We start from the raw sequence: 16,633 nt of genomic DNA on the forward strand, positions 1-16,633 counted from the left end.
GAAAATACACAATTTTTCTTAATTTGACCTAGTGACCTAGTTTTTGACCCCAGATAACCCATATTCAAAATCGACCTAGATTTCATCAAGGGAATCACCTACCAAATTTCATGAAGATCAATTGAAAAATACATCCCCTAATTTCATACACAATGTTTTTCTTCGATTTGACCTAGTGACCCCAAATTTTTTTACCCCCGATGACCCATTTTTTGAACTCGGCCTAGATTTTAAACAAGGTAATCATTCTGGCTAAATTTCATGAAGATCAGTTTAAAAATACAGCCCTATAGCATACACAAGGTTTTTCTTTGATTTGATCTTTGTGACCCAGTTTTTTGACCCAGATGACCCCTTTTCGAACTTGGTCTAAATTTCATCAAGGTAATCATTCTGACCCAAAATTCATGAAGATCAATTGAAAAAATACAGCCTCTATCCCAACACAAGGTTTTTTACGTGATATGACCTAGTGACCTAGTTTTTGACCCAGATGACCCATTTTCGAACTCGGCCTAGATTTCATAGGTAATCATTCCGACCCAAAAAATTTATGAAGATCATTCGAAAAATACAGCCTCTAAACGCATACACAAGGTTTTTTTTTGATTTGACCTAGTGACCTAGTTTTTGACCGAGATGACCCATTTTCGAACCGGCCTAGATTTCTCAAGGTTACATTCTGACCAAAATTCATGAAGATCAATTGAAAAATACAGCCTCTATCACATACCAAGGTTTTTCTTTAATTTGACCTAGTGACCCAGTTTTTGGCCCGAGATGACCCATTTTCGAACTCGGGCCCAGATTTCATCAAGGTTATTATTCTGACCAATAATTCATGAAGATTAATTGAAAAAAACAGCCTCTATTGCATACACAAGGTTTTTCTTTGATTTGACCTAGTGACCTAGTTTTTGACGAGATGACACATTTTTAAACTCGGGCTTAGATTTCATCAAGGTTATCATTCTGACCAATATTCATGAGAAGAATTGAAAAATACAGCCTCTATCGCATACACAAGGTTTTTCTTTGATTTGACCTAGTGACCCCAGTTTTGACCCGAGATGACATTTTCGAACTCGGCCTAGATTTCATCAAGGTTATCATTCTGACCTATATTCATGGGAAAATTAATTGAAAAATACCGCTCTATCGCATAAAACAAGGTTTTCTTGATTTGACCTAGTGACCTAGTTTTTGACCCGAGATGACCCATTTTCGAACTCGGCCTAGATTTCCCCACAGTTACATTCTGACCAATATTCATGAAGATTAAATGAAAAATACAGCCTCTATCACATACACAAGGTTTTTCTTTGATTTGACCTAGTGACCTAGTTTTTGACCCGAGATGACCCATTTTCGAACTCGGCCTAGATTTCATCAAGGTTATCATTCTGACCAATATTCATGAAGATTAATTGAAAAATACCGCCTCTATCGCATACACAAGCTAAATGTTGACAGACGACAGACGACGGATGCCGGACATCGAGCGATCAGAAAAACTCACCTGAGCATTGCTCAGGTGAGCTAAAAATGTTAGATGAAAGTTAAGTGCAAAGCAGACAGATAATTTAACACAGACAACATTCAATTCTCTGAATAACTGTCACAATCATGTGTGCGAACGAAAGCAATTTTGACTGGCTGAAAGCAGAGAAGCAATCAGCAAACAGAAATTCACGATAAAATTGATCTCAAAGTCTAACCCTATTCTCTAAACTCAGAGCACTGGTATGCCCTAAACTCAGAGAATTGCTGTTCCCTCTTTATGTAGCAGGTGAAGCAGTCAGGAATGTAGATGAGACAAGTATGTGTAGCAAATGAACAGAAAACACGTAAAAAACAACACAATAAAATTCTAAATGTGATAGAGTAAATAACTACAGTTTTCTTGCTCTAAATAGCTCACTTAAACTATGGACCAGTTACTGAAACACAACAAAAATGGCAATTAGATATCAGCTTTAAATAAGGAAGATTTAGTTTATATATTTAATATGTGATATTATTTGGAAAATTCAAACTGTGTTTGGACAAAGCAAAGGAGAAAATTTAATATGGAATATAAGTGCAAATGAACAGACGAGGTGTCCACCCTTTGAGCAACACTACTAAAATTGTGTAAGCCATTTTGACGCATGCAAAAGTGCATTAGTATGCAGATATTTTATGTTACTATTCACTATTTTTAGAAAAGGCTTTATAATGCAGTCAATATTACTACACACTATTTATAGAAAATGCCATAAAATGAAATGCTTCTATTCACTACTTTTGAAAGCTTGATACAGAAATATGTATGCCGAAGCTGTGAGAATAAACTAAAAGGCCATTTACTATGAAAATACCTGTACATCAGGCTTAACAGTGGTTAACTAAAATATGAGGACAGACTATTCCCTTGAAGTATATTTTAAATGAACATCCAACAGACTGAGTATAGTTTTTTACGTTTTCAGTCACTGATAAGGAAACAACTTCAATAACCACTAAGATGTTGGAGGCATAAAAAGGAAAATTTCACAAAAATCATGGGTCATTTAGGCAAAAGGTATGTTACTACAGAAAACAACGAGCATGCATTAACACCTGTACTTACATGCAAAAATTAGTAGTTGCTCAACCTAGGATACCCACCGTGACGTGACACCCGATCGTAACGGTCCGATACTGCATCATCATACCGTGGAGGTTGATCGTAGGGATCTGCATGGGGTTGGGCATAGTGATGCCCAGCACTACCACGAGGAACCCCACGATCACGGGAGTAATTGTCAGGTGGGTAACCAGAAGCTTCATCCCTATGATAACGGGGTTCGTGCTCATATTCTCTACCTTGATAACCCTGATTGTATGCTCCGTTTGAACTATAGCGTTGATCCTTTCCCATACTGTTAGAAAATGAAATGTAAATGTGTACATGAGACAAATGAATACTACATCTCTACATTGTATATACCATCATTCCATTAAAAAACATCTAACACCAGTGCAATCTTTATAATATTTTTACATTCAAGCAATTAACCTTATATAAAAAAATGTAGTTTTTATTCCCATGCTTGGACCTATCATTTCTCATTTTGACATACATGTGATCTCCTGTGCGGGAGGTTCAAAATCCCAATTTTTTCACCTTGCCTCCTGTCTCCCGACCACAACCGTAATTCTCCCACTTTTCAAAAAAATTCAGTTTTTTTCCTTGTGGCTGGGTTGATAATTACCAAGGACTGCCAAACATGTTTACACAGTAAATCAAAGCGTCACCGACTGTTGTGTATTATAAGTACGTTTGACACACATGTAGCTAGAGGAAAGAGTTGTTTTTCACAGGTGAATTTTGAAAACATGATTAACTGTTTGTTCTGACAAGGGATTAGACAAGCAGGGCTTTTTCCACCTGTCTCATGGGGCCGAATATCGGCCCATTCTCAATGCCAATTTGGCTATATTTTTTACCAATTTGAAGCAAAAAAACTCCCAATCATAAGGAATAATTCCCAGCTGAAATGATTTTTTGATTATTCAAAGAAAAGTTTTGTTTGGTAATAAAATCACAAATAATTGTTGTGGAGATGGTAAAGAAAACTGAATTAGTTTTTGTAGGTATTAAATTTTAGTATGTCAGATAATTGGTTGAATGGCTGCCCTGGCTGCCAAAATCTGTTTGATTAACCCCATTCACTATTGTAAATACAGTATTTTCAGAGACAAATAATTAGGTAGGTTACTTTTCATGCAGATGGGTTTAACAACAAACTACCCTCACAGTGCATTCTGATGTTACTTGCAAATGTCTGCTGTTCCATAAGCTTTTTTTTAAGAAGGGAGTTTTGAAGGAATTAAAAACTTCAAAACTATATTTAACAAGGAGTAAGCTGGATGAAAAAAAAATGAGAAATCTATAAAATAATAAAGTAGTTTTAGTTTTGGTATTAAAATATTTTTGATGTTATAGGGGTTAATACAACTATGCGTTAGTTTAGTTTTTTTGTAACCGCTGGCAGTAAAGTTAACAAGAGCTGTCAGAGGACAGCAATGCTCGACTATTCAACAGCCTTGTCAATTGAATAACAAGTCGAAAAAGGGGCATAATTTAGTAAAAATGCAAAACAGGGTTATAGAACGTGCATAGTACTTATCAGCTCATGACAGTGGACAAGTGTGCGAAGTTTCAATCCATTCCCATTAGTGGGTACTGAGATAACAGCTTACATATAAGAATTTAACCAAAACAGCTTACATATAAGAATTTAACCAAAAACCAGTCGAAAAAGGGGCATAATTTAAAAAAAAAAAGAAAAAAAAAGAGTAGAGTTATGGGACCTGCTTTGTGCATGTCAGATCAGTGAACAAGTGTGTAAAGTTTCAATCCATTCCCATTAGTGAGTACTGAGATACCAGTTTACATACAAAACCTTAACCAAAAATTTCTAAGTCGAAAAAGGGGCATAATTTTGTAAAAAAGCAAAATAGAGTTCTGGAAACTGTGCAATGTAAGTCAATTTATCACAGTGAATAAGTGTGTGAAGTTTCAATCCATTCCCACAAGTGGTTACCGAGATACCAGCTTACATACAAAAACTTAACCAAAAATTTCTAAGTCATAAAAGGGGCATAATTTTGTAAAAAAGCAAAATAGAGTTTTGGAACATGTGCAATGAAAGTTAGTTTATCACAGTGAATAAGTGTGTGAAGTTTCAATCCAATCCCACAAGTGGTTACTGAGATACCAGCTTACAAACAAAACCTTAACCAAATCGAGACGCCGACACATGGGCGAGTCCAATAGCTCTACTTTTCTATGAATAGTCGAGGAAAATTCGGAATATCATATTACTAGTATACTGTAACAATACAAATTTCAGTTAGTATTTTCTAACATTTTCATTAAACATGGCGTGCAAGCAAGCTTGTATGCTTCATGTTTATGCAGAATAAAACTTTTACATTCATACTGTTATATAACAGATCAGATGCAATATTGGAGCATAGCTTTGAGCAATTATATGAGTAAAATAATCTTGTGATCAACAGTTTTATATAACAGGCTGTCAGCCAACTTTCCCAGAAATTACAGAAACAGTGGCCTAATAGTAAGAATCCAGCAGAACAAGACGTGTTTGTAAGACACATATGCTCCCCCACCCACTCCATGATGGCCTGTCGAAGGCAACTGGGTGTATAATTTTGTAAGCTCTGACCTTGACCTTTGACCTACTGACTCCAAAACAAGAAGGGGCATCTGCTGGCCACAGACAATCATCCTAAGAGGTCTAAACACTGTATGTCCGATGTTCTCTAGTTACTGATGAAAAACTAACTGGTCTATGGATCAACAGACCAGCCAACAATAAGCAAAACAATATCCTCCCTCTTCTTCAAAGCGGCTATAAATAACATAATTCAAACAAGAGGACCATGATGGTCCTGAATCGCTCACCTCTTCCCACATGACCCAGTTTTGAGTATGACGTCGTTTTTTCTATTATTTGACATAGTGATCTAGTTTTTGAGCTCATGTGACCCAGTTTTGAACTTGACCTAGATATTATCAAGATAAAAATTCTGACCAATTTTTCATGAAGATCCATTTAAAAATATGGTCTCTAGAGAGGTTTACAAGTTTTTTCTATTATTTGACCTATTGACCCAATTTTCGAAGGTACGTGACCTCTTTTGAACTTTACCTAGATATCATCAAGGTGAACATTCTCACTAATTTTCATGAAGATCTCATGAAAAATATGGCCTCTAGAGAGGTCACAAGGTTTTTCTATTTTTATACCTACTGGCCTAGTTTTTGACCGCACGTGACCCAGTTTCGAAACTGACCTAGATATCATCAAGGTGAACATTCAGATCAATTTTCATGAAGAGCCATTGAAAAATATGGCCTCTAGAGAGGTCAAAAGATTTTAATAATTTTAGACCTACTGACCTAGTTTTTGATCGCAGCTGACCCAGTTTCAAATTTAACCTAGATATCATCAAGATGAACATTCAGACCAACTTTCATACAGATCCCATGAAAAGTATGGCCTCTAGAGAGGTCACAAGGTTTTTTTATTATTTGACCTACTGACCTAGTTTTTGACGGGCACATGACCGTTTCAAACTTGGGCCTAGATATCACCAAGGTGAAATTCTGCCATTTTTTATGGAGGGTCCTTCACAGTATGGGCCTAGAGAGGCAAAGGTTTTTTATTTTGCTACTGACCTAGTTTTGACGCACATGACTGTTTCGAACTTGAACCTAGATATCTCAAGATGAACATTTGACAATTTTCATGAGGGTTTGGGAAATTATGGCCTCTAAAGGCTCACAAGGTTTTTCTATTTTTAGATACTGAACTAGTTTTTGACGGCACGTGACCCAGTTTCGAACTTGACCTAGATATCATCAAGGTGAACATTCTGACCAATTTTCATGAAGATCTTGTGAAATATATGACCTCTAGAGAGGTCACAAGGTTTTTCTATTTTTAGACCTACTGACCTAGTTTTTAACAGCACGTGACCCAGTTTCGAACTTGACCTAGATATCATCAAGATGAACATTCTGACCAACTTTCATAAAGATCCCATGAAAAATGTGACCTCTAGAGTGGTCACAAGCAAAAGTTTACGGACGGATGGACGGACGCACGCACGGACGACGGACGACGGACACCGCGCGATCACAAAAGCTCACCTTGTCACTTTGTGACAGGTGAGCTAAAAAACTTTTGGAAGATAACTGAAACATGGCTTACCACCTTATTTATATACTGACATTCACATTTCACAATTTATATTTAAAAGTTACATTGTACAACATTATATAATAGGATTTTTGAAATACATTTCATATATACTGCTGAAACTCTGTACCTTGAACTCACCCATCTTGACATTCCATCTATCTCCAAGGAGTTTTCAAGTCCCATCCTGAAAACACCTGCACCAAACCCCATTTTCAAGTCAGATGTCAGTTTTCATGGTATTAACTGTTTGTTCCCTTTGAATTCAAGATACCAAATTTTAACAGTATTTTAAACACGATGCTTTTCCCGCTTGATATGGCTTATTTAATCTGGTTGTGAAGTCAAACACAAAGGCAAAACAGAGGTCAAACATGCTGTAAATACTGTACCAAACCAGAACCAACATTAGTTCATCAATCTAACATATACCTGGTCAGTGGCACATTGTCCTCATGACGGTTTCCACGGTAATCATCATAGCCAGTATACTGTGAGTGTATTCTACAATAACAAAAGTATGGGAATATCACTTTATTAATATTCTTTAACAAACTTTGAAGAAAGTTTCATTTTAAACAAGAGCTGTCCGTAAGACAGCCAATGCTTGACTATTCGAAGCAGAAGCAAGAATATTAACCTAAATATTATAATATCTATAAAGGAGATAGTAACTTGCACGCAAAACTTTAACCAGGATTTTCTAAGTCCAAAAAGGGGCATAATTTGGCCAAAATACAAGTTAAGAGTTATGGGACTTGACCTAGTGAGGTTGGTAATTGACCTACAAAAAGAAACAATACAAGTTAGAGTTATGGGACTTGACCTAGTGAGGTTGGTAATTGACCTACAAAAAGAAACAAGAGCTGTCAGTGGACAGCCCGCTCAACTATTCTCAGTGCTTGATAGTATAATATAAGCAATGAGTAAAACTTTAACATTACAATAAGCATATTTTAAGTCCAAAAAGGGGCCATAATTCAGTCAAAATGCTTGATAGAGTTGCCTCCTCCTTTTACTGACTGGGGTCATGACGGTAAACAAGTATGCAAAATATGAAAGCAATATCTCAATGGACTTTGAAAATATTTGGGGTGGTACGCACACTTTAACATTTGTGTGACGCTCACGCTCAGGCGCCGACGCCGGGGCATGTAGGATAGCTCCCCTATTCTTCGAATAGTCAAGCTAAAAATAAGTTTCTAAGCTATATGCCTTTAAATGATAGCCATATGTACTTGCATGCAAAACTTAAACCAAGATGTGACACTGACACCGACGCCAGGGTGAGTAGAATAGCTAGACTATTCTTTGAATAGTCAAGCTAAAAAAGCTGCATTCAGACGCATTTATTTTATTTAATTGTTACTTGCAATAACATTAAGACAGTGGCAAATGCAAAGAACACAGGAAACTTATTACATAAATATTTCTTTAGGGTAAAGCAATATGTTGCTAAGTACAAACTAACAACTTCAAAATTGTCCTTACATTCCTTTTTTAATTGAAGAATGTTCCTTGGAACTAAACCAATATAACTAGTTACTTAGATTTAGTAAGATGTAAACAAGATTTCAAAATGTTAGTTATGACTCACGGGTCATCAAATCCATGGTCTTTTTTCTTGTATTTCTCTGTCCGTTTGTATAGATTTGCGAGTAAGGCAGCGAAAATAAAACATGGAATGTAAAAGAATAAGCTCCAACCCAGACCAAACCATATAGCATTCTGTAAAAGAATAATAAATAGAACATAATTAAAACAACTTACACCATCAGGAGCTTATATCAGTATTTTCTGTTACATTTGAGGGTTTTTTTGTTTTTTGTTTTGTTTTTTTGCTAAATTGCATACATCTTGCCTATATTGGTAGCAAAAGCACAAGTGAAAAACAAAATATCATTTTAAAGACAATCAAGCATGGAAATTTCTTAACAAAAATTTTACTGCCCTAAGTGCTGATTCTTGACCTTGCAAAGATCTTTAAAGTGCTCAACATATTTCACTCTAGAGTGAATGCAGAGGTCCAGTGGTAACACTGTCCGACTACTGAACCAGGGGTCTTGAGTTTGAGCCCCTGCTCCTCCAAAATTATCAACACTGGGATAAGAATCCCATGTTTGGGTGCTTCACACCTGGCATACTTAAAAATCCAGTGAAATTTCTGGAATTTGGAGTGTCTTCTGTATCTGGCACTACCCTCCCACTAAAATTACTAACAGTCTTCTTAAGGAGTTGCCAATATGGATTGCTGGTGGCGAGTATAAATAAGCTTATAAACAAAATTTTAACACTATTACAAATATTGCTCATCTGATATAAAATGTTCAGTATAATTTATAAAGTACTGCAAACATAAAATGTCAAGTGAAAAGTGTTGGCCGTTTCTCCAAATAAAATATCTCAATGTGAGGCTCCTTATACATATTTACACCTTTTGTGTTTCATAATATTTTCGGTTGTTCTTTTTCAGTTGTCAGTTCGACATATTATAAAACAGTATATTTCTCTCCAACTGACCACAGCAGAAACAAATGTTAAACCATCAGAAAATTATTTTTATCCTTTTGAAAGTCCAAGTCATTAATAATTTTTTTTGCGGTATTATATAACAATACTGCCAAAGTTTTACAGAAAAATATATTAGGGTTGTTACAATTTCAAACTTTCTATAAAATAAGGATGTCTCTTACCAGAGGGTCAAGAGTTACTACACAAACTGCATCTACTACACTCTGTGCTGCATCATACAGAGGTCGACATTTGCCTACGTCATATTTTATCTGTAAAACATTACCTTTTATTAACACAGACCTAATGTCATGTAATATTTCAAAATCATTTGACACACACTGAACACTTTTTGTCTCTATGATATTCACTGCACATTCATCATTCATACCTATCCCATTGTCTGAAGTATCAACAAACAGGTAACTGCTTTTGAACAGAAAATGTAGGGGAGAAAATTCATACCCGCAAATTATTAAATTCTTCATTACATACTTCACTATTAAATCAGTGTATGTCCTTTACTATACATTTATTTAATACATGAATACAGTGAACTGCATTATTTTGTCTGACAGCATGCACAGTATTCAACAGGTCTGTAATTACCAAGCATTCTGGATATCTCCTGAATGTTACTCGACTCACCCGGTCTAATACAGCCTTTAATTTCTACGTCATCGCTCAAAATTTCAGAAAGCAATGGTGAAGACATGTTTCCAGTAGAATTATTCTACTAATTAACACTTGATTTAAAACATTTTAAAGCGATAATGTTTCAAAACTGTCAATTAACATGCATTTTCACAACAGTCCTATAATAATAGATCCTCAATCTCTTGACCTATATCCTCAATCTCTTATTGGCCGTCTGCCAAAGCTCTCTGAAGACCGACTCTTGATTCTCCTACATGGCTTTAAAACACATGGTAAATAGTATCATAATATATTTATAGGTTTCATAAATGATGTTAAAAGCATTTAAAAATATGTAATAAATAAGTTAATAAAAGCACATACAAACAGTTTTGTTGAATTCACAGTTTCTTCAATAATTGTTAAAATATCCTCTACAGCCACCTTCAACTCCTGTTAAGAGACAATGAAAAATATTTATTCCAGATATTGACATGAACATGTGCAAATATATTTGTATGTTGATAGACAACAGTTATCATATGAGCCGGGCCATGAGAAAACCAACATAGTGAGTTTGCGACCAGCATGGATCCAGACCAGCCTGCGCATCCGCGCAGTCTGGTCAGGATCCATGCTGTTCGCTAACAGTTTCTCCAGTTCCAATAGGCTTTAAAAGCGAACAGCATGGATCCTGACCAGACTGCGCGGATGCGCAGGCTGGTCTGGAACCATGCTGGTCGCAAGCCCACTATGTTGGTTTTCCCATGGCACGGCTCAATTATTGTTAAGAATTCCCTATTTGTAGTTGTTTAAACAGATTCCTCATATTCTCCACAATTATACAAAACAACACAATGTGAGAAATTTAACACTATGAAATTACATATTTTAAACCACTTTAGTCTTTTCTTTTAGCAAGAAGGATTTGTCAACAGCTAGCATAAGACTGGGTAAGGCTACAGGTATATATGTGACCACTAATGCAAACTGCACACAGTACCTGTATTACAATTGAATCCTTATTATTATTAAAGTCATCCTCTGACTTTTTGATGCTGTCAGTCAGGTTGCCAATTGAATCCTGCAATCATAAAGATTATATAAATAAGACATAAAAGAAATATGTTGTTTTGGAATTATAACAGAACACACTGCTGCCAATGTGGGAATTCGATGACGGAAGGGTATCAGTATTTTATACCTTCATACAAAATGGCTAGGAGAACTCACATTACAGCTTTGATTTTAAGGAACATACTAATTTTTTCTTCAATCTTGTTTTAAAGTTACACACAACTCTTTTGTACACTTTAAGAACATGTTTCATGCTCAATAATTATGATTAACATTCCACAAGCTTACAGACCAGTAACCTTGGTGTGTGTATGTGCGTGTGTGTGTGTGTGTGTGTGTGCGTGCATGTGTGTGTGTGTGTGTGTGATAAAAAGTACATTTTTGTAGTAAGTAAAATCCTTCATGACAGCAAAAAATATCGTTGTGTTGGTCTAAATGACTTTATGTGGAGACAGTTCATGAATTTCACATTCTATGAAATTATATTAAACGGAAAGATTATCATTTTATTTCATCTTTTTACCATACATGTGATCTCCCGCGCGGGAGGGTCAAAATCCCGATTTTTTCACCTTGCCTCCCGTCTCCCGACCAAAACCATAATTCTCCCGCTTTTCACACACACACACACAAAAAAGTCAGTATTATGACATGGGTTGATAATTACCGAGGAGTGCCAAACGTGTTTACACAGTAAATCAAAGTGTCAGTGACTGTTGTGTATTATACATGTTTGAATGTTTGACACACAGGTAGCTGGAGGAAAAAGTTGTTTTTCACAGGTGAATTTTGATAACATAATCATTAATTGTTTGTTTTGATAAGGGATTAGACAAGCAGGGTCTTTTCCATCTGTCTCACAGGGCCGAATATCGGCCCATTCTCAATGCTAATTAGGCTCCATTTTTTACCAATTTGAAGCAAAAAACTCCCAGTCATAAGAAATAATTCCCAGCTGAAATGAATTTTTGATTCTTCAAAGTAATAAAATCACATGAATAATTGTTGGAAAAACCAACCCATTTCTATTTTTAGAACATGAATGTTACTTCCCCTTATGCAGTTACGCCATTTTCTTCCAATGTTTACCAAATTAATTTGCTAATAAAATCGGACTTATTTCATTGAAAATTGGATGAAAACACACACTCATTTATTTGATAACATCAATCTACATTATTTTGGTAAGGGTAAATACATGTTGATGCATTTCTGTTTTCTGTTTTTCATGTCAAAATCAATGATCAGTATTTTTATACGAAAGTGGGTACATGGGGTAAGGAATTGACATAATTTATGAGTTGTGTTTGGACCAATTTAGAGCGTTTTTTTTTTCAGTCCTCAAGTAGACTGAAAATGTTAATGCAATGTTCACCACCATTTCAGACCTAAATTGAGACTTTGTTTCTACAAATTTATTCTGTTAAGAAAGTTTAAAGTTAGAACAAGAGGGAGCTTCTGTAAGACAGCATGCTCAACTTTTCTCAGTGATTAACTCTGAATTAAAACTTTGCCAGTAAAAGGGGCATAATAGCCAATAGCTTTGAATGTAACAGAGGTAATGGACATAAATAAAACTTTAAGAAAAAAAATGTAAGTTAAAAAGTGGCATAACTCTGTCAAAATTCCAATCAAGAGTTATGAGGATTGTTTCTTCTGGTGTAGACTTATGCGTTATTGTGTGGCCTAAAATGTTGGATTTTTTCTTTAAGTTTTGTGTCCGCGCGCTTAATTTATGTCGATAAAAAACCTCCAGTTTTGAGACCCCAAGTGTATGTCAAAATCCCCTTGATCAAAATCCCCTCCACTGAAAAATGACTGGGTGTTACAAAATCCCCTTCACACATTTGCAGGGGGTATCATAATCCCCTCTGTGATTAACATTATAGATATATAGATATCAGTGCTCCAAGTTATATTATGTTTGCTAAAGGCATTGTATTTACGTGCTTTATGCAACAGACTTTTAAGTTGTATATAGTTGTATTTGAACTTGATGAAATAAATAAAAATCACAGAGGGGATTATGATACCCCCTGCAAAAGTATGAAGGGGATTTTGTAACACCCTGTTATTTTTCAGTGTAGGGGATTTTGATCAAGAGGATTTTGATTGTCTCCCGAGACCCCAACTCCAGCTGAAAAATGGCAAACCTCCAGTTTTGGGATTCTGAACTTATCACATGTATGTTTTTACATTCTAATTAGTTTTCCTTTACTTCCATTCAACTCTTCAAAAAACATGACAACAGTAAATTTGTAACAGAATTTACAATACTCACTAACATAACAGATCTGAGTGCTAGTATCTTTTAATATGCATGTTAATTTTCTATATAAGCAGATTTTTCAACTTGAATTTCATCCAAGATAGATTTGACAATTGTTCAACACAAGTTTGAAGCATACTAGAATACCATCTACTTACTGGTACAGACACTTGGGCTTTGTCTTGTAAACTTTTGAGTGATGCTGACAGGTACGTCTGAAATAATAAATGTATCATTCACTAAGAAATGTATTAGACTGTTAGATGTCATGTCACAAAATGAATGTATAGGTTGAATACAATATTTTATCACACTCGCGGGAGTGAAATAAAGCCATTATATAAAGTTGATAATACACTAGTGTAATAAAGCTTTGACGTCAACGTCCTTTGTTGGTCAAATTGACTTGTTTATAACAGTTAAATAAAGCAAAATTTTTGATGTTTCAGCAGGAAAAGCTAACATGTGATAAAAATAATATTACATTTGTGACTTTCCATACTGAATTTATTAAACTCGCTGAATAAAATTAATAAATTTCTTGGCACAGCCTCACATTTTATTATTTTATTCAACTTGTTTAATAAATTCAATATGAAAAGACACTCATGTAATATCCTCTACTTTTATTGCATTCTAGTACATATTTCAGGAAATTGCATCTATGAGCTAGTAAACACAACACTTACAATACTTTGCATGTTAGTAAACTCAACTTGCCACATCTGTTTAAATATTGTTTTTAAAGCAATGAGATAATCAATCCAAGACCATAAAAATTGATGGTGATCTACTTTTTGAAAAAACACCTGCAAAACATGTGTGCCTTTTTACACTTGGGATTACTGAATATGTATCATGTAACTAAAATATCACAATTCAGCAAGGGAGGTAACTTACTTTTCCCTCATTTATCTCTGCTATCTCCTCCTCGTTCAATTTCTTCAAATCAGCAGCAGCTTTTCTAAGATCTGTAGCAATCTACAAAAACAACGAAAACAACATTAGTGTATCAATACAGTAAAAACTTAAGCTATCACTGAAGGTGGTGAATGTACGTCCCCCCCCACCCCCCTGCCCTCACTGACACAGTACATTGCTATTTGACGCACACAAGATTGCATATTTATGTGGACTGTATGTATACAGACTCTATGTATGTTATAGTATAGTAACAAAAAACAAAGTCCCATAACTCTGCAGAATAGTTTTCTGAAAGAACCTAACATGCACCATGCACAAATAAGGTTGGAACTGATCACTATTGTAAAGTTTCATTAAATTGTGTGCAATGGTTTGGGAGATTAGGCGCACACAAGATTGCATATGCAGACTGTATATATATATATATATAGGATAGTAACAAAAAACAAAGTCCCATAACTCTGCAGAATATTTATCTAAAAGAACGTAACATGGACCATGCACAACTAGGGTTGGTACAGATCACTTGTTTTAAGTTTCATTAAATTGTGTGCAAGGGTTCAGGTGATTAGGCATGCACAATAATGCATATGCAACTATGTATAGTATAGTAACAAAAAACAAAGTCCCTTAACTCTGCAATTTTTTTTTCTGAAAGAACCTAACATGCACCGTGCACAACTACTGCTGTTACTTATCACTTGTATGAAGTTTCATTAAATTGTGTCAAGGGGATGAGGAGAGTTGGTGCACACAAGATTGTGTCTACAAACAGACGGAGAGACGGACAGACAGAGAGACAACCTGAAACCAGTATACACTCCCCTTTCAACTTGTTTGAGGGGTACAATAAGGCATTATTTACTAAAATTTGGGTGTTACGTATTATTCAAATGACTAGTTTCAGAAGGTCAAGACTGTCATAAACAATTATATTGCTAAAAGAAAAAATCTCTTGTATGTTTTAAGTTATTGCTGAATTCACAGTTCTGTCATATTTTTGGACTATAACATATTGACCGCGTCATGATGAAACCAAACATAGTGGTTTTGCCCAGCATGGATCTCAGGACACATGGCATCTGCGCATTTGGTCAGGATCCATGCTGTTCGCTAACAGTTTCTCCAATTCCAATAGGCTTTAAAAGCGAACAGCATGGAGCCTGACCAGACTGCGCGGATGCGCAGGCTGGTCTGGATCCATGCCGGTCGCATACCCACTATGTTGGTTTTCCCATGGCACGGCTCATATGAAGAACAACAAAGCCTCACTTCTGACACTGTTCTGCTGAGAGATGACTATTTTATTAAGTTTTACATTAATATGGCAAGCTAGCTTTGTAAAGGGTTCATTTCACACATAATTAAAGTCTTTATCCAAATGTCATAATCTGCATTAAAAACAGGACTACTGCCCAGCCTTAAAAGTGCCCTATCTGATGAAGCATTTTTTATGAACCAAATTTTTTTACATCGAAATTTTATTAAAACTTGCCTTTAATGCACCATCCATGAGCAAGGTTTTATGTAAAGATTTCTTGTACTTCTAAAGGTAAAACAGGATCTATCTTTTGTGAATGCCAGATTGGCATACAGACAGATGCATGGATTAGCTAAGGGATCACTAAAAAGATCTGCATATTCTACATCTTGCCTTCTATGCTCGACATTTCATGAAAATCTCTCTTGTACTTTTAAATTGATGATTTGACATTAAATACATGTATAACACACTAAATCGTGATAGTAACAACTATGTGTGGTATAAAAAACATAAAACTGGCCAACTGCTCCCATTTGAGTAAATATGAGAGGTCCTTTCAAGAATGCTACGGACCAAATTAAATGAAGATCCACTTCAAGATATCTCTTTTGTCCCTTTTGCACCCCTATATGAACAAAAGAGAGGATCTTAGAACAATGCTAAAGACCAAGTTTGACAAATATCACAGTTCATGAGAAAAGGTTGTTAAAAGTTTTTCTAATTTTAGCTTGAGCAGCCCCTAAAATGGGCCAGGTGCCTTACAGACAGGACCTTGCCAGAATATTACAGACCAAATTTTAGTTTAACTCTGACCATTAGTTTCAGGGAAAAAAACTGATTATGTATATTGTGGATGATGGACAATGGATGCTGGACCATCCACTTTGCTTACAGCTCAGCCTGAACCTTTGGTTCAGATTAGTGGAAATGGGGGCATATTAAATGAAATACTAGTGCCACAATTATACCTTGTCATATGAGGTCTGGGTGATGATAGACAATTCTTTTAAAGTTTGAAGTTACACAATGTTTCAAGTTCATTGTGTAACTTCAAAGACAGATTATAAGCGCATCAAAATATTTATTTGAAATTTTAACTAAAAGGGAACATAGTTCATAAAATACTGGTGCCAGAGTGATTGGTTGTGTTGGTAAGTCCTCATTATACTTTTTAATCAAGCTAAAAGGGTTGTACGT

General features: G+C 35.5%; 1 protein-coding gene across 5 annotated transcripts in view; it reads right to left on the reverse strand.

Moving 5' to 3' along the window:
• Window positions 1–16,633, reverse strand: part of LOC123563687 (prominin-1-A-like) — an 85,049-nt gene that overhangs the window by 4,599 nt on the left and 63,817 nt on the right. For 2 of the 5 annotated variants that reach the window (XM_045356634.2, XM_045356635.2), the window contains exons 18-25: window positions 14,149–14,229; window positions 13,407–13,463; window positions 10,906–10,986; window positions 10,287–10,355; window positions 9,449–9,538; window positions 8,353–8,483; window positions 7,188–7,259; window positions 2,612–2,903 (exon numbers count right to left, since the gene is read on the reverse strand). In XM_045356634.2, the coding sequence (XP_045212569.2) occupies window positions 2,621–2,903; window positions 7,188–7,259; window positions 8,353–8,483; window positions 9,449–9,538; window positions 10,287–10,355; window positions 10,906–10,986; window positions 13,407–13,463; window positions 14,149–14,229 (864 nt within the window). In that variant the 3' untranslated portion in view covers window positions 2,612–2,620. The remainder of the gene's footprint in view (window positions 1–2,611; window positions 2,904–7,187; window positions 7,260–8,352; window positions 8,484–9,448; window positions 9,539–10,286; window positions 10,356–10,905; window positions 10,987–13,406; window positions 13,464–14,148; window positions 14,230–16,633) is intronic. The other 3 variants (XM_045356636.2, XM_045356633.2, XM_045356637.2) reach the window with 3 other exon arrangements.

Source organism: Mercenaria mercenaria, chromosome 2 (genome assembly GCF_021730395.1).
Source record: "Mercenaria mercenaria strain notata chromosome 2, MADL_Memer_1, whole genome shotgun sequence".
Taxonomy (NCBI): Eukaryota; Metazoa; Mollusca; class Bivalvia; order Venerida; family Veneridae; genus Mercenaria; species Mercenaria mercenaria.